The sequence below is a fragment of the Schizosaccharomyces octosporus genome (genome assembly GCF_000150505.1).
Source record: "Schizosaccharomyces octosporus yFS286 unplaced genomic scaffold supercont6.2, whole genome shotgun sequence".
NCBI classification, from domain to species: Eukaryota; Fungi; Ascomycota; class Schizosaccharomycetes; order Schizosaccharomycetales; family Schizosaccharomycetaceae; genus Schizosaccharomyces; species Schizosaccharomyces octosporus.
In genome coordinates, this window is record NW_013185620.1 from 2627978 (window position 1) to 2644995 (window position 17018).

Sequence of the window (17018 nt, forward strand, 5' to 3'; positions counted from 1 at the left end):
GTACCAACTTGCAGCAGAAAGAACTGTATCCTTACACCGCATTCCCTCTTTGATAACAATCCTTCTTTCCTTGTCTGAAGACCTTCCCTATGCCACAGAATTCACAAAGATTCTCATGATGATTCCCTGGTTTCATGTAATTACGACGGTAAAGTTAAATAAAACAATAAAAAGAATAAAATTCAATTTTCAATAAAATCATTACATGTTCTTTTTTTTTTTTTTTCATGATAAACTGGAATTGGAAAATATTTTACATCTTGATTTTCGATGATCAGATACGATATTAGTGGGTAATATTTATTTCTCAGGCTTTCTTCCCTACAAATCAATATTATTCTTGAATCGATCATCAAACAGATTCTCACGAAAAAGATATAAAAAATAACTAAACAACATCAAGTTCAGTTTGATCGTTTTCCAAACTTTTTCTTCTGACTACCAAGCTCTTGCTATATGGTATAGAAGCTTTGAACCTGTCAGAGCTTTCTTGGATATACATTGCGCAGGTGATTGCTCTCTTTTCTATTCCAAATCTTTTAATCTCCTTTCTATTTAAATCAAGAAGCTATCATCGTTAGTGATAGAAGTGCTGGGATCGTTGATATAGCCTATATAGCTCTCCGACTTTGTTTTTGGACTTTTTCTTTTTTTTCTGATATTTTCTATTTTCTATTTGTGAAGGCTTTAGCATATAATTACTTTAAACATGGAAAGTGTTTCGTTTCCTCATGACCATTACCAGGAGAAAGATGATAAACAAGATGCTTTTGTTAAGCAATTTGAATCTTCTGGTAACAACGATTTGGAAGTCAGTGGTCAAATTCCAAGCTCTTCTCCTTCAGGGGAAGAGGAATTCAGTCTTGAAGAACAGAAACGGCTAAGCAGACTACGCCTAAAAAGTGATATCCGAATTATACCTTGTCTTTGGATTCTTTACTTTTTAGCTTGTTGCTTACGATTTTCCGTCTCGCTTTCTTTCACTATGAATACGAAACAAGGCCATAGCCTCATTCAAACATTACCCGGTTATACTCCCCATCTTCTGTCTTTAGGTCTCGCTCTTTTTTATGTTGGATATGTAATTTTTGAGGTTCCTTCCAACTTGATGATGGTTTTCGTTGAACCCTCTGTTTGGGTTGCTCGTATTCAGTTAACCATTGGTATCGTTGGTTTGTGTCATACAGTCTTGGGAACTAAACATGGTAATGCAAAAGCATATGTTGCTCTACGATTTTTCTTGGGTGTCGCAGAGTCTGGCTTATGGCCAGGCTTAGCTTATTACATAAGCCGTTGGTACCAGGGCCAGCACCTGGGAAAACGAATTGGATGGTATTATACTGCTGCCCAAATCGGTGCTGCTGTTGTAAGTTTGGTTTCTGCTGGATTCCAAAAAATGGATAATACTCGTGGACTTTACGGTTATCAATGGATGTTTTTGGTTTGGGGCGTTGTTTCTGTTGCTCAAGCTCTAACTATTCCTTGGTGGCTTCCTGCGGTCGATAGCTATCAAAAAAACAGAAGAGACATTTTATCTTATATTCCTCTTCCTGAATGGATGAAGAACATGTCTCCAACCCGCATGCAATTGTTTAATCAGAATGAAAAACATCTGCATCGCCGTTACATGTCAGGTATGAACTTGGGTAAACAATGGACTTGGGTGGATTTGTTAAAATGCTGCTTGGACCTTCGCGTATGGCCTTTTGTTTTGATTTACTTTGGTGTTGTTGGCGTCGGTAATGGTATTTTTGGATACTGCACTTTGATTATAGAACAAATTAATCCCAAGTTTTCGAGTACTACTATTTCTCTTTTAAATGCTCCCATCTGGGTTTGTGATGCTTTGGGTATTATACTAGTTATGCCTCTTTATGATCGTTTCCGTTACAGACTCACATTTCTTATTTCGAACTGCCTTATAATTATAGCCGGTCTTTGTGTTGCGACATACGCTCACACAGCCTGGTCACGCTACGGTGGTTTGTTGATGATTGGTTTTGGTTTGGGACCTACGGTTCCTATATGTATGGCTTGGTGCTCCGAGGTAATGGTTGTTTCATATGGAGATGTTGGCGTTGCTGCAAGCTTAGCTCTTGTAAGCGGTGTAGGAAATTTGGGTTCTGTTGTGACAACTTACGCACTTTACTCAGGTTGGCCTGCAGATACCACGTACCACAAAAGTAATGAAGTTTGCATGGGACTCATCGGTCTTTCCATTGTTTGTGGATGTATCGTCTATATTTTAGAAAAGACAAGATTCGGTCAGTTCCGTGCAAGTTTTTGGGCAACCGAGACTAAAGACCAGGAGCCAGTTATGTATGAATCACATTTCGAGGAGGAAGTTTCTCATTGAGCATGTAAAATAATAGAAAGTAATACTGTTTTAATAATTTTCTATGTTTTTGGCAATAAAAGTTCTTTTTAACCCCCTAATTTGCTATAAATGTATTGTACATTGTCGCGTTCAGCATGTTGGTATCTCAAATAAAAACTCAGTTTCGCAGGAGAAGCAGCGGATGAAAAATATTCTTTTATTTGCTCAAGTTTAGTAATCTACCTGGCAAGTTCTCCCCTTTGTCTCTATCAAAGTCTATTATCATGGAAATATATATATAAGGTAGCCAAATACGCGGAGGGCATGTTATGAAAAGCATTATATTTTTAGATTATAAGTGTTCTAATTTGAACAGATCTCAGATAATAACATATAGAAAAGGGAAAAGAATTGAACTACAAGTTGGTCGAAGCTAGTAAGTAGTACGAGAGGGTTTAATAAACTACGGAGCTGAAGAACCATCGAACGCGAAGTGCAATAATCACAGGAATTCTGATTTATCGTAAAAAATTTAAAATGATATTAAGTTACTATGCCCATGGCGTCTATTCCAATTTACTTTGTTTAAACCTTTGTAGACTTAGATACTTGAGGGTAAATGCAACACTTTCTCATATGGCAAATATTATGCTCGTCTGGACGTGGAAGAATCAAGGATTATGTCTCAAATTATCTATAGTTAAGGGCGATTACTAAGTGTTGTAAAGGGGCACATAAAAAAGTGGGCGAATCTATTCAAGTGGAAAGGAATATCAAGCTGAACATTTATAAAATCATATAGCAAAAGAACTTGACTCCAGATAAATAATGAATCACCCTAATAACACTAAAAGAAAGTTAGTAAATTCACCATTTACGTATTAGAAAATGTAGGAGTCTAAAAACAACCCCTTTATACATACTGTCACATTATCAGTAGCACGAGTATTCAACAATAAAGCAACGATAAGACCGTAAAGTCCCAAAACTTCAGCGAAAATGAGAATCAAAATCATAGCCACAAAAAGACGAGGTTGCTGGGCAGTACCTCGAACACCAGCATCACCAACAATACCGATAGCAAAACCAGCAGCCAAACCGGCCAGACCTACGGAAAGGCCAGCACCGAGTTGAATAAAACCGCTGTAAAGACTAAGAGTTTGCTTGAGATTACCGGAGATTAAGACAGAGACGACCAAACCATAAATGGCAATAATACCAGCCATGACGACGGGAATAGTATTTTTACTAAAGGATGTTAGACATTCCATAAAAAAACTTATTAGTAACTAAAAACCATCGACAGCGTCCTTGACATTGAAAAGAGACAAACTATCATCATATAGTTACAGCAGTATTAGCTACTAGTGAATTGCCAACAGAAAAATAATCTGCATAAGTTTCTGTGAATGGCATCGGTTCTGTGTCTTTACAAGCACCTTTCACGATAAGAACTTACACAATAAGGTCAGGGCGCAAAACACCCATGGCACTGATACCAACACCGGCCTTGGCTGTACCATAAGCAGCACCAAAACTAGCAAACACAATTGCAGCGGTGCATCCCATTACACCAAAGAAGGGAGCATAGCTAAAAGGTCAGAAATCTCTCGCTATCAAATTCCGACATACACAGGGCTATATCCGTTAGTTATCAGGTTTCATTGAACATTTTAAACTTACCAAAGATCCGTAGGCATATTAATTATATATTATGGACTAAAGAAGTACTGTTGTTGTTTCGTACTGAATCGTTTTTCGCAAGTCGACGAAGAGTGTTAGCTATTACTGTACTAAACACCAGGAAGGGTGAGGCAGTTCCAAAATCTTAGATTACATTTATGGTAATTTCAGATGAAAATTGAAAATGAAAATAAAAAGATTGTTAAACAAACAACATAAGTATGGTAGTATCCTTGTATTCTGTAGTGCAAAAATAGTATTCTTTCTTTTGGATCTCTTATCCGTAATCCATAATTACTAAATTTTCTTATTATCACAAATCTATATATAGTTAAACAAAAAACCTATAAAACCAATATCCATAACCAAGAGAACCCCGTGTTTAAACACATTGGTAGGATAGTGTACAGCAATTGACGTAAAAGAAAAAAATAGAACTAGTTTTTCTCCAGTAAGTTTCTGACACGTCGTTGTTGTACAAGTTATCCTATTTATATATGAAAAGACACATATTTTAAAAAGATATCCAGTTTTCAATAGTACGGCACATCACATTCATACGTTTATCAACATTAAGCCAGTTTCCTTTGTATTATTATCTTCTTCTTCCCTTTTTAATTTGAAGACATCGATGCAACCTTACTGCCTAGAGAACCAAGAGGTTCGCCTACTGCCAATTGTGAAAAGTCGTCGTACATTTTCTCCATATCTACAGAAGACGTGGAAGGCAGATTGAACAAATTGTGAATCATACTAGCAGTGAGACGCTTATAAATGGGTTCAACATTGGCCGTATTCTTATTCGACTTGACGACGGCTGAAACACCGTACCTAAAGTCACCTAACAAGGATCTCGTTGGTTCGATTACAGGTGACTTAGAAACAGGAACCTTACTAGTCAATGTGCCACCATAGGCATGCAAAGCAGATTTATCATCAAGGAGGAGAAAAGCACCATGAGCAAAATGTAAGGCCAGTGGGGAATTCTTATATATATGCAAGGAAAGTAAGTTTGGATAATCACTAGCAAAAATCAACAAACGAGAATACGAGGAATTGGTATCCACTACAGCAAATTCTTGTCCCTTTTGACTTGTGGCCAAAAGTCCGGTAAATTTACCAGTGAGTGTCCACTGGGCTGTCATAGAAACCACGTTCCAAACCATGAGACGACGTTGAGAAACAATCACCAAGTACTCCTCTCCAAGGAACTTGATATTTTCAGTAGGACCACCGTGGGGAACTTCAATGGTGAAAATGGTTTCAAGGGTCTCGCTGTGGACCAAGTGTACACAAGCGTCAAAACCGAATGCTATAATAGACCCGTCCAATGAACCTGCAAGAGCATGAGAAAACGAAGAACCAGATTGGCCTATTATGTTAGCAAAACGACGAACTGCCGAGCAAATCCAAGTTCGAGAAATCAAAGTCCAAACACGCAACGTCGCGTCCGTTCCCAACGTGACAAATTTGTTACCAGTTGTCATGCCTATAAGACCTAGAACCCCCTGGTTGTTGTCATGAGGCTGATCGATACGAGTCATCAACTTCCAAGTTTTAGCAACAGTATCAAATTGCCAAAACTTCAAAGCTGTCTGTTTTATCTTCCTCTGCTGTTGATCAAGCGTATTAGTTGTCCAGCAATCTAGGGTGGCGATATATGAATTATCACTGGAACTGGCAACTGCTACAGAGGAAACGTAACCAGTTTCATTATTAGAGGATGCTGTTTTAGAAACAGAACCATACGAGTAACGAGCAACCTCAAAATTGCGGACACAAGCATCTGCCTTCAAGTCATATTGCTGTAAAGCTACAAAATGACCGTTGAAACAAGATGAAGAAAGAAGCAACATTTCACCTTGATTATTAATCGTAGAAATGTTAAAGACATCAGAAGCTGCTTTCTTATCATCCTCAGACTTTTCTTTGTTGGATAAACTAGGAATTATATGATTGATACCACGAACATGGATCTGTTCTGTCAAGTCAACAGCTTTGATTACGGTCAAGGAGTTATCTCCAAGATGCAGAGCATAAGAGTCAGAACTGTTGGAGACAGAGATGGAATGTATAGAAGAACCCAAACGAGGCAAGAATTGACGGTGTGAAGTTTCCAAAGTCCACAAGACCAAAACGCCTTCTTGACCACCAGAAACCAAATACTCGCCATCTAAAGCCCATGTCAAACCTCCAAGAGCATTTGCATGCCAGTGCATAATTCGAGGGCCGGAAACTCGGCTACTAGTGAAATCGGAAAAGGTGTGTATACGGCCTTCACTATCAGCCACGGCTACCTTAGTCTCATGGACAGCGATGTGAGTAAGCGCTTGAGGTTGATTAAATTTATATTCGTGGACATCCCAACGAGATTGAAGCTTCTTTTTCTTGGGAACATTAACAGCAAACATAACCTTGTCATTGGTCAAAACACCCACGGTAGGACAATTGGAAGACGTTTGACTGCTCGAAAGAGCGACAAAGTCATTGAATTTGAAGATAAAGGTAGGGTTTAAGCTCGACGAAGTTTCAGACACGGAGGGTAAAAGGGCGTAGAGAATGAAACGCTCGTTGGAAGGGCCAGATTTTGATGGTTGAGCATCGGTAACAGCAAAAAGAGTATTACCAGAAAACGTGGCTGCATGTACACGGGTTGATATTTCCATAGTACGGAGAAGTTCTGTAGTAGCCCAATCATGAACAGACACAAATCCGGATCGGAACACAAGATAAAGTTCAAACCCATTTTTAGGAGACAACAAAACAGCAACCGGAGTTGAATCGTTATTTTGTGTCGTGAAAAAAATTCGATTGACGCATTCACCAGTTATTAACGAAAATATGCCAACAAAAGTGTCATAAGTAATAAACAAAAACCTGGTTTTGGTTAGTAATTGCAGAAAAAGATGAGAAAAATGAATTAAATTAGAAAGTTAAGAGGCATAGGACATCATCTAATTTCTCGAAAACTGTACATAAATAAAACGAAACTCCATTTGTACTTTGATAAACCTTTTACATTCGCATATTCTGCTGCAATTACAGTGTAAAATATCGTGCCCTGAAGAAAATAATGAAAGGCGTAAAAGTTTTGCTTCCAAATCCAATTGCCTCATTACCTGCATTCTTTATGCCCCATCTTTCAAGTACTTACTTGTTATCATTTGAATATATTGCAGGCAGCTGAGAGACCATATGCCCTCCTAAATAGGCATGTTTCGTCCAAGGGTCTTTTACCTCTTTACGACCCGCAGAAGTATCTTTTTCGGCTCTTTTCACCTCTTCCATTGTCTCTTTCCTTGGGAATTAAGAAAAGATTTAAATATACAAGGTAAATAAAGCAATGGTGGTTGGGTAAGGATAGGTTCAGTATAGTAATGAATCGACTGCTCACACCGTATTTTCTTGGTGGAGGAAGAGTGTGCTGCGAGGGTTTTTCAACTCTCCACCAACAAACACCAAGAGGGGACGGGACATATAGCAAAAAGGAAAATGATTATTCCAATTCGTTGTTTTTCTTGTGGAAAGGTAAGTACGCTATTGTTGGATGGAAATAAACGTTTTCGGTTCAAAAGCATTGAATTTAAGTAAACTCTTTACAGAAGTGTCTTCTAGCTCTTGAATGCGTTCATCAGTCGAGGGAATTATATTTCTATTGTATGAGGGAAAAATTAAGACGTTAAAAATTTTTTTGACGAAAATATATGATAGTAAGCCTATCTGAAAATTTCCGATAAGTTGGTATTGGTATTCAATAGATGGTCGTTCCGGCAGACTGATGGATATCTGTACTTAGGTTGTGGGCATGTATAACTGGAATTATGCAAATTCTAGTAGCACTTTCTAAGAAAGAGGTGCTGGCTTGTATAACGGTCGCTTCTGAACGGAACGAACTTCCATGCTAACATATGCTATTCCAAAGCGAATCATGAATTTAAATACTAACAAATTTAGGTTATTGGCGATAAATGGGACAGCTATCTTACCCTTCTTCAGGAGGACAATACTGAAGGTGAAGCCTTGGACAAGTTGGGCTTGCAGCGCTACTGCTGTAGACGTATGATTCTTACTCACGTCGATTTGATTGAAAAATTACTTTGTTACAATCGTAAGTTAAAAATAATTGTTGTTAGCTTTGTGGTTGCTAATGATTTTGTAGCTCTTTCGAAGCAAAAGAATATGTAAATTCCACATATTAAATAAAACGATTATACCAAGGAAAATGAGAATTTTTTTTGGATATGTGAGAATATAGTCATAACTTGAATCAGAGGCTATGATAAATGTCTTTGCTTATGGCTTATCTTATTTTCGATGCAGTTTCTTTGAGCTATGAGAACTGTTTTTCATGGGTACATGGAAAACCGAGAGCTGTTGCTGTTTAATCGCAGGATTAAATTTGGACGTTTCCGGAAGTTGGATTTTTCATGTTTATTTTATTTTAGTCTTATAATTCGCATATAGAATGTTTGGGTAATCCAATTGGATTGATTTTTGGTTATTTGGTAACTTCAGTACATATTTAGCAGGATGCAATTTATTTGTAATCCGTTTCCAAATCATGTATACTATGTTTCCAGTCGTAAAAGAGCCTTAGGTCTATTATATAGTTTCATAATCAGCTAATCGATGTGTAAATTTATACTGTGCTTTATATTTTGTTGTTTAGCATTATTATTTATATAGACATAGTTTGGGAATATTATCAGATCTTATTATGCAGAAATTCACGAGTCATCAGAACTAGATATTGTCTTTACGAAAAAGCCAAAGTTACGATTGACTCTTCCCCCATCTGCATCTCTTCTCATGGATAAAGAGTCCTATGATTATTTGGTAAAAGTTGTATTGGCAGGACCTTCAGGAACTGGCAAATCCTGTCTTTTAGAAAGATTTGTCAAAGGGCAATGTATAATTTGAAGTCTGACCAAGAGCAATAGCAATACTAACCCTGTTAGGGAATGATGAAATCCAACATACAGTAGGAATTGACTTTGCTAGTAGAATAGTGATTGTTGGTATGGGAAACCAACAAAAAAGGATCAAACTTCAACTATGGGATACTGCCGGGCAAGAAAAGTTTCGAAGCGTAGCACGAAATTATTATCGGGGAGCAGCTGCAGCAGTACTCGTTTATGATATTACAAACAAGGAATCATTCTGTGAACTGTCCTCTTGGGTGTCAGATATACGAGCCATGGCACCATCTTCTTTGTGCGTCGTTCTAGCTGGGAATAAGTGCGATTTAAACGAACAACGGAAAGTAAGTACAGAAGAAGCCGCCGAGTTCTGTTCCGCCAAGCAAATTGCTAGCGCTCATGAAACGAGTGCCTTCTCTGGTAGTCAAGTAGATGACTGTTTCTTGTCAGTGGTATCTACCATATTAACGCGAATCGAACTTGGAGAAATTGATCCCCAAGACCAATCTCTAGGAATACAATACGGAGATTTGAACGCATCACAACCTTCACATAATACGAGTGTTACAAACTGGTGGGCTTCTATAACAAATTGGGATGATCTAGTAAGACTTGAAAGACAAACTCGTTCTCGTTGTTGTTTATGAATAACTCTCTCATTTTCTTTCACTTTTGTATTTCGTGTTGTATGGTTTAGTTTATTATCCTACGTACATACGAGTAAATTTGTCTGCTATTGCTGATTCTACTTATATATTGCGCCTGGACGACTTTTACGGCTATTACTGTTATGAATATTGATGATTACATAATGAATTTAATCACTTTTCTAACAAACAACCAAACTGGCTGCAAGAATTGTAAAAAAATTCAACAACCGCTACTTGCGATGTACAAAATCTTATTTCGTCATATAATTAGTTCATCAAAACTCGTAGAATAGGTGGATAATATTCACCAACTGATTAGGTACGCAGGATTCTCATTCACAGAATCGTAGTTTGCCCATTCTCATATTCGCTTTCCGTTACTAGCAAAGTAACTCCTTTATTCAACATTACCATTCGTATATTGCTCGCTTGTAACGTAAACATATTTGCTATCAGTGTTTATTCTCCTCTTTTGGCTTTACAATGTCAATATGTTCAGGAAGTTTCATAAAGTGGCTATTAGCACTTCCGCCATGAGAAAAAGGTCTTGGTGGATTGCTACATATCAGTAGTTAGTAAATCATCTTAGCAATAATTCATTTACCTAAGAGGCACTCCTCCAGGACCATGAATTGTTTGAGGTTTTAGGTCTTTAGCTGCATCCTTTAAGCTGGGTTTTGAATTAGCAGGAGATTCTTCATTTCCCTGTGAATTAGGTGCAGCATTTTTTTTATTCGATTCCATTGCGAATTGAAAGAACCTTTACAATTTAGGCAAATTTTGACCTGGTTGACTTAAATTACGTGAAACCTCCCACTAGAAAGCTACTATATTGTAGGGACGTATATCACGTATGCTGAATGTTCCGTTAGAACAGCGGATTTTCTTGTTTAAAAATAATTCTTTTTATTTACAAATATTGAAATATCTTTTGGAATAGGTATGACCCAGTAACTGATCTATCAAACAAAACGCAGTATTCATAATTGTCTTCCTTTTCGCGACTTCTTATATTCACGTATCTTATAGCCTAATTGAAGATACGAAAAATTTGGAAGCTTAATTAAAAGTCTATTCTGTAGACACGCTTTGGTGATTGGTACGACCGTCCTTATCGAGTTTTCTTGCATACTTCACGTTTAACAACAATTGCTATTTCTTACTACTTTTACCTGTCTTTAGTCATTTACTTTATTCTTTTGTTTCTTGATTGCTGAATTCACTGACGTCGTAATTCCAGTTATCCATTTGGGTCGTTCAAAATGATTGCTTCAACGACTTTGGTTTCGCTATTTGTATCAGTCATATTAATTTTTTCTTATTCAAGTGACGCTTTTGGCGAACCAGACCTTTTCTTCGTAGACCCTACTGGACTTTCAAGCCAGGATGCTCCATTCAGCGAGGACTTCAATTTTCCTGTTGAAGATCGTTATGAAAAAGCGAAAAAGAAATTACAAGATGACTTTACTTCAACTGAAGAAAAACTGCATGCCGCGAGTCTGTTAAAATCTGCAGCACGGGAAAATAATACAGATGCCATCCTTTTGCTCGGTAATACACTCTTTTTTGGCCTCTATGGTTTTGAACCAGACTTTAGAATGGCTTTTAATTATTACGACCAATTACTTAAAATGAATGGAAGCATTATGGGTAACTTAATACTTGGATTTTACCATTCGGTGAGCTATTACAACACTGCTCCTTATGACCCAGCTTTGGCCCGTATGTACTGGGAGGCAGCTGCAAAGCAGGGATCTATTGACGCTCATCATTTTCTTGCGTATCATCATCTCATCGGTATGCATACTGTAAAATCTGATTCATTAGCAGCACAGCATTACAAAATTATTGCTGATGATCTTACTAAAGAAGGTCCGAAATTTCTGTTAGCAGCTTCACAATATCTTTGGCCAGAAATTCTTAATTACAATACTGCCGGCGAAGATGGATCGGGCGTTTATGGGCCTGCATCAGCTTATTCTCTTTCACCAGCTAGTCGAGCCTTTATTTCCATACGACATTATCTTAAAGAAATTTATAATCCTCCCGAGGAACGGGATCTTGGAACCCTTTTTGAAGCAGCAAAGCTACGTCTCCATGGGATGCATTCATTTAGGCGAAACCATACGGTAGCTGAAGCAATATTTGCTAAGGTATACCGTGATTTATCTTTCTTGAATGAGAGCTCCATTCACATAACATCCGAGAAAATTGATGATTTGCTTTCAAAATCGGCAGGTTATATAGGTCTTATACAATTATTTGGAGAGTCAAAGAAAAGAAGCTTGGAAAATGCCTCGCGTTGGTTCAATCGCGGAATCCTTCATAACGACTCAAACTCATTATACGGAATGGGATATATATTTTATCATGGGCTCTTGGATAATAAAACGGATCTTCAAAAGGGTCTTAGTTATATAAAGGAAGCGGCGAATATGAAAAATGGTTATGCACTCACTTTCCTTGGGATATTATCCTTGGAAGAAGAGGATTACGACAACACTTTTCAATACCTAACTTTAGCAAATGAGGAAAAAGTATTATTAGCATCAAAGCTATTAGCTGATTGTTATTTACATGGGATTGGAACTTCCGTGTCTAAGCGGAAAGCTGCGCTGCTGTATAAAGAGTTTGTGGAAACAGTTCGTTCCAAGTCCTCCACGATGAGTTTAGCAGTTAGAGAGGTGGATCATTATTGTTGGGAAAACAGCCTTATATATTATTTATACTCTGCTCAGTTAGGTTACTCAATTGCAGAGATCAATGCAGCATACTTTGTGGATGGTAACAAATATCTTGTTGATTCACTGACGAGATATCTTTATCCTGAACGCACACAAGATGAAATTCTGTCAGATGAATTTGCTTTTGAATTTTATGCACGAGCAGCTGCACAAGGAGATGTGGATGCAATTTTGAAAGTTGGAGATTATTATTATTATGGCGTTGGTGTACATAAGGATTATGAGAAAGCGTATAGACACTACGAAATTGCTTCCGAAAAGGGAGGTGCCACTGGAATGGCCCTTTGGAATATGGCCTATATGCACGAATTCGGCAAAGGACGAGAACGAGATGCTCATATTGCCAAACGATTTTTGGATGAATTGTCTATAAATCGGATTTCTTACATCCCGTTTAGAATGATCTTGTCATTGATATTCCTTCATCAGATTTATTTAAGATGTCTCTCTTTTTTACGGTTACGATAATGACTCTTTGGTGCATATTGAGTGTTTTTACTTTTCGGTTGATCTCCCTGAAGTCTTAGTGTTATAAATGATTAGTATCATGCAAACAAAAAATTTAATTCCTATGTAAATACATTTAATATCAACTTATTTTTATGAGAAAAATTCAACTCATACTTCATAAAAAATTAATAGCTCAAATGTTACCTTTCTTGCTACCTGGTTTGAGAATTGGAGGAAACCAACTTGTGCAACTTTTTCACTACGCATTTGTTCCAAACGTTGATTTGGACTTAAAACTTTGTACAAAATGGGGAAAGCTAGCAAAGCTACGAAGAAGTTTAACAAAAATCATTTAAAGGATACTCTTCAGCGAAGAAGACAATTGGCGAAAGCAAAGAGAAGTCATGAATCAAAAACGAAGAAATCTCTACCGACTGAAGATGGAAAGCGAACCTTCGATGATCCAAACAGACAGTTTCAAAGGGAAGATGTGTCTGAGCTTTACGCTAAGTTAGATCCCTCGAAGGCTGCCTCGCGTAAGAATGAGAATCTAGTGAAAAAGCAAGAGCACGCGCATATAGGCAACGGTAAAGAAAAGACGTCTGAAGACCAGTTTTCAGGGTACTCAATAAAACAACTTGAAGCTGCCATAGCACTGTGTCAAAAGTTGTCTGGTACTTCACAACCTGATTCTTTAATATCGCATGTACCTCAAGAATTGAATGAGAAGCTGACAAAGATGGATTTTGACCAGCGTTCTATCTTTTTACAGGATTGTCGGAAGAGTTTTGCCAGTTCCCTGTTAGATGAGGTTATATCTTCTAGGGGCAATATACAGATTCTATCGTCTGTTGGGGAAGTTGTCTCACATATCAAAAATTTTTCGTCTTTTCCACCTAATTTTATTGCAAAGACTTGTCAGATATTCATTTCTTATCCAGATTCTCGTGAACAAATTCAAACGATTATAAATAATGTCTGTAAAGCTAGTCCTTCATTAATAGTGGCAACATTCCAACACTTCTATGTTCACTTGTTATCATTCTTCAAATCGTCACCGAGTCAGAGTGAAAGTTTGGATACCATTGAGGAGATGCAATTATTTTTGATTGAACTACTATCCTTGAGCCCTGACACTTGCAAAAAAATATTCCTAAGCTACACACAGCAACTCAACGTTCATTTGCAGAACTGTTTAAAACAGGCCGATAGCGTAGATGCTCATAAATTAATTTATAATTGGCAGTTCAGTTTGTCTCTGCAGTTTTGGTCCGAGGTAATTTGTCTTTTATGGGAAGATCTTCAAATTATTTGCAAAGAGATTTCTCCCCAGCTGATTAATCTTATTTTGGATACGACGAGACTTATTCCAACAGAACAATATTATCCTTTACGGTTGCGCCTTCTTTCTTCACTAGTTCGGATATGTAGAAGCACTCATCTCTATATCCCGTTGTCTTCACAGTTCGTTGAAATGGCACCCTTCTTTTTAAAAAAGAGCCGTAACTTAACTCGTGAGGAGGATTCAACTTATAACTTTGACGTTTTAACGACATTACATATCCCCAAGGAATGTCTAGCCTCCCAAACCTATCGTAAGAATCTTAGGAAAACATACCTGTCAATGATGACGGAGTATTTTGCAACTTTTTCCAATTCTATCGCATTCCCTGAACTAGCTGTTCCAGTTATTAGTCAGTTACGAATTTTTGTTTCTCGTTATACTTCTGAAAATAGTATATCTCAGTTCTTGCAGAAGTTAGAGGATACGTATTCGTTTATTCAACAGAAGCGATTAAATATTGAATTTACTCAGAAAGACCATTCACAGGTAATTGCTTTTGAGCGGGATCTTGACTGGCGAAGCACACCTATTGGCAAGTCTGTGAAATAATTATAGAGCCAACGTCTATGGCGGAGGAAATAACTTTGAAAAGCAAAAAGATAATATTCTTTACCCGTTTAGAGATACTAAATGGAAAAAGGGTTGGGTACAAAATCATTAGGTTAATAAGTATTACGGAATTTGGAAGTTAAGTATACTAATAAAAATACAATATAATAATCATTTCTAGATGGAATTCAAAAGCTTAATACATTCAATTGTCTAAGAGTTATACAGTCATTAAGTCATAGTCAAAGGAAGGAAATTACAGTGGAGTTCTTTTGGGGAATGGATCTTTTGCAGACAAAACGACAGTCATACGGTCGCGAGAGAGATAGCCACGCATATAGCCTTTACTGATCATGTTTGCCAAGATAGCCTCAACATGTAGTAAATCGAAATCGGATCCAGCCACTTTAAGGGCTGTTTGAAAGACGGACGTGGGAAGCCGAGTTGATTTTTCAAGAATGATCCATGTTTTCCTAAATAAATTTCGCAAGCATAAATTCCTGGTCCCTTCCAAGGTCAAGTACGTCTTTGTTTTGGCTAACAAAGATTCATTTTTCTTTAAACATTGACCAAAAGCCCCAAGATTTCCTTTTTTAATGGCGTGACATAACGGAACGTATATATTTTTTAAGTAAGGGTATTTAGACAAGAATGTAGGACTAGGAAGTTGATGGTAGACTAAGATTCGAGTGGGGATCCAATAGGAAAGAATTAATTCCAAATTACGGTTATATTGCTTATGACATAAGGAAAACGCGGTTTCCAGTTCTGCAGATGCGTTCTTATAGCTTTGATTTAGAAAGGCGACGATACCCAGGTAATAACGAAAGATGACAATATGGGACTTTGGGAATAGGGAAATGTCTGGCAGCTCGACGACTTTCATGGCTCGCAAGACATTGTTTGTCAGATGAACACAATCCAAGCGTAAATATAGCTTAAATAATAAACCCATAACGTAGTAAGCACCCCATTTTCGTGAAATAGCTAACGGAGCTCGATCATTGATGCATATTGTAAAAGCCCTGTTAAGAAGTCGTGTAGCTAGTTCGAGGTGTGAGTTTTCCTGTTCAGGATCATTGGATATGAGTTGTAATTGTTGATTACGAACAAACATAGTATTCTGAGCATGGATAGCAAGAAAACGCAAGTCTTTGCAGACTATGAAAAGCACTGGTAAATGGACGCCAGTGCAATTTCCTGCAGAAAACTCACGAAATATGTTTTGCGCAAGATCTACTTGAAGACGAAATGCAGCGACGGGGTCCCGATCACGGCATAATGCAAGTAAAACTTTTAAATGAAGCAAAACAGAGTCGCTCCAATTCCGAAGAATAATGGATCGCTGTACTGTAAGTCCTAATATGTCATCGGAAGAATATGTTCCGGGAATGTCGAAGTTTAGGATGTCGCCAAGTTCTTTTCCCCAAGGAATAGACAGAAACTTGGCCAATACCATGCTATTTGATCGTGAAACAGCATTATTGATAGAAGAGAAGTATATATTCAACGGCATTAACCGAGGTGTCGTCATTGTTAAACCGCTGAAGAAATAAGGAGTGTTTGGTCAAAAAAGGACGATTTTTTTTCGTATTTTTTTATATATTTGAAGTTATAAACGTATTTTCGATCTTTTCAGTGAATTTTCAAAAAATAGAGCTCATCAGTGTCACGGTCCACGAACTATGCGACCGTTCTCCAGAGTAACAGCGTTACCTTAAGTTGGAGGATTTTTCATTGAACTCTGCTGGTGCAGTTCTTGATGTTGCTTGCGTTCGCGCTCAATTTTTTCGCGTATTTCTGGAGTCATTACAACGTCTTCAAGTGTGTCTTGATGCACTTTATAGATGGAGTATGCGAATGTGCCAAGAGCGAGTCCACCTAATCCCAATGCTGTAAAGAGATTCTTGGTACGAAAAGGACGGCGGGCATTTTCAAAGGCTTTGCTATTTTGATTCATATTAAAGAAAACAGTACGGATTCACAGAGATTTAGACAAAATTGGTGTATGGCTTTGGCAAGATCATTCCAAACGTCAGTGTTAACTAGTTGGAAAATAGCATATGTGCACTATCTAGCGTTATTCGAGTATATGTACTAGAAGGAAGCACCGTATTTTTTATTTACAAAACAACAAATAAATTGAAAAATAAAAAATAAAATAAAATAAAAGTGGTTCCGAATTGTTAAAAAAGGCTCTTCAAAGACGTAAAAATAATAAAAATTAAAAAATGAAGTGACACGGCATAGCAGGATATTACAGGAAAATGGATTGATACTTCCTCATTGTCAATTCAGCAACATTGCCAAACTTTTGTTTTCGCGTTTTCAAGGGAAATAAACCATGCTAAAGCGAGATAA

General features: G+C 37.4%; 9 protein-coding genes across 9 annotated transcripts; 5 read left to right on the top strand and 4 right to left on the bottom strand.

Moving 5' to 3' along the window:
- The first annotated feature begins 168 nt into the window (after positions 1 to 168).
- Positions 169 to 2469, top strand: SOCG_00609 (vitamin H transporter Vth1). The gene has a single exon (XM_013163029.1). The coding sequence runs from the start codon at positions 710 to 712 to the stop codon at positions 2354 to 2356; it is 1647 nt and encodes a 548-aa protein (XP_013018483.1). The 5' UTR covers positions 169 to 709; the 3' UTR covers positions 2357 to 2469.
- Positions 2470 to 2789: 320 nt separating this feature from the next.
- SOCG_00610 (V-type ATPase V0 subunit C) lies at positions 2790 to 4191 on the bottom strand. The gene is made up of 5 exons (XM_013163030.1): positions 4001 to 4191; positions 3950 to 3955; positions 3777 to 3908; positions 3241 to 3565; positions 2790 to 3164 (listed from the first exon to the last, which is right to left on the bottom strand). The coding sequence occupies exons 1-5, from the start codon at positions 4015 to 4017 to the stop codon at positions 3156 to 3158; spliced, it is 489 nt and encodes a 162-aa protein (XP_013018484.1). The 5' UTR covers positions 4018 to 4191; the 3' UTR covers positions 2790 to 3155.
- A 13-nt stretch (positions 4192 to 4204) lies between these two features.
- SOCG_00611 (U3 snoRNP-associated protein Nan1) lies at positions 4205 to 7440 on the bottom strand. The gene is made up of 2 exons (XM_013163031.1): positions 7155 to 7440; positions 4205 to 6877 (listed from the first exon to the last, which is right to left on the bottom strand). The coding sequence occupies exons 1-2, from the start codon at positions 7286 to 7288 to the stop codon at positions 4615 to 4617; spliced, it is 2397 nt and encodes a 798-aa protein (XP_013018485.1). The 5' UTR covers positions 7289 to 7440; the 3' UTR covers positions 4205 to 4614.
- Positions 7412 to 8623, top strand: SOCG_00612 (DNA-directed RNA polymerase I). The gene is made up of 3 exons (XM_013163032.1): positions 7412 to 7528; positions 7955 to 8108; positions 8160 to 8623. Exons 1-3 carry the CDS (start codon positions 7493 to 7495, stop codon positions 8183 to 8185), a joined length of 216 nt encoding a protein of 71 aa, XP_013018486.1. The 5' UTR covers positions 7412 to 7492; the 3' UTR covers positions 8186 to 8623.
- SOCG_00613 (GTPase Ypt4) lies at positions 8561 to 9843 on the top strand. The gene is made up of 2 exons (XM_013163033.1): positions 8561 to 8909; positions 8959 to 9843. The coding sequence occupies exons 1-2, from the start codon at positions 8810 to 8812 to the stop codon at positions 9564 to 9566; spliced, it is 708 nt and encodes a 235-aa protein (XP_013018487.1). The 5' UTR covers positions 8561 to 8809; the 3' UTR covers positions 9567 to 9843.
- Positions 9695 to 10476, bottom strand: SOCG_00614 (uncharacterized protein). Its single transcript, XM_013163034.1, has 2 exons — positions 10174 to 10476; positions 9695 to 10127 (listed from the first exon to the last, which is right to left on the bottom strand). Exons 1-2 carry the CDS (start codon positions 10311 to 10313, stop codon positions 10022 to 10024), a joined length of 246 nt encoding a protein of 81 aa, XP_013018488.1. The 5' UTR covers positions 10314 to 10476; the 3' UTR covers positions 9695 to 10021.
- On the top strand, positions 10407 to 13043 carry SOCG_00615 (uncharacterized protein). The gene has a single exon (XM_013163035.1). The coding sequence runs from the start codon at positions 10832 to 10834 to the stop codon at positions 12779 to 12781; it is 1950 nt and encodes a 649-aa protein (XP_013018489.1). The 5' UTR covers positions 10407 to 10831; the 3' UTR covers positions 12782 to 13043.
- On the top strand, positions 12995 to 14887 carry SOCG_00616 (Noc2p-Noc3p complex subunit Noc2 family protein). Its single transcript, XM_013163036.1, has one exon. The coding sequence runs from the start codon at positions 13071 to 13073 to the stop codon at positions 14655 to 14657; it is 1587 nt and encodes a 528-aa protein (XP_013018490.1). The 5' UTR covers positions 12995 to 13070; the 3' UTR covers positions 14658 to 14887.
- Positions 14751 to 16718, bottom strand: SOCG_00617 (COP9 signalosome complex subunit 12). Its single transcript, XM_013163037.1, has one exon. The coding sequence runs from the start codon at positions 16189 to 16191 to the stop codon at positions 14914 to 14916; it is 1278 nt and encodes a 425-aa protein (XP_013018491.1). The 5' UTR covers positions 16192 to 16718; the 3' UTR covers positions 14751 to 14913.
- Between the last annotated feature and the right edge of the window lie 300 nt (positions 16719 to 17018).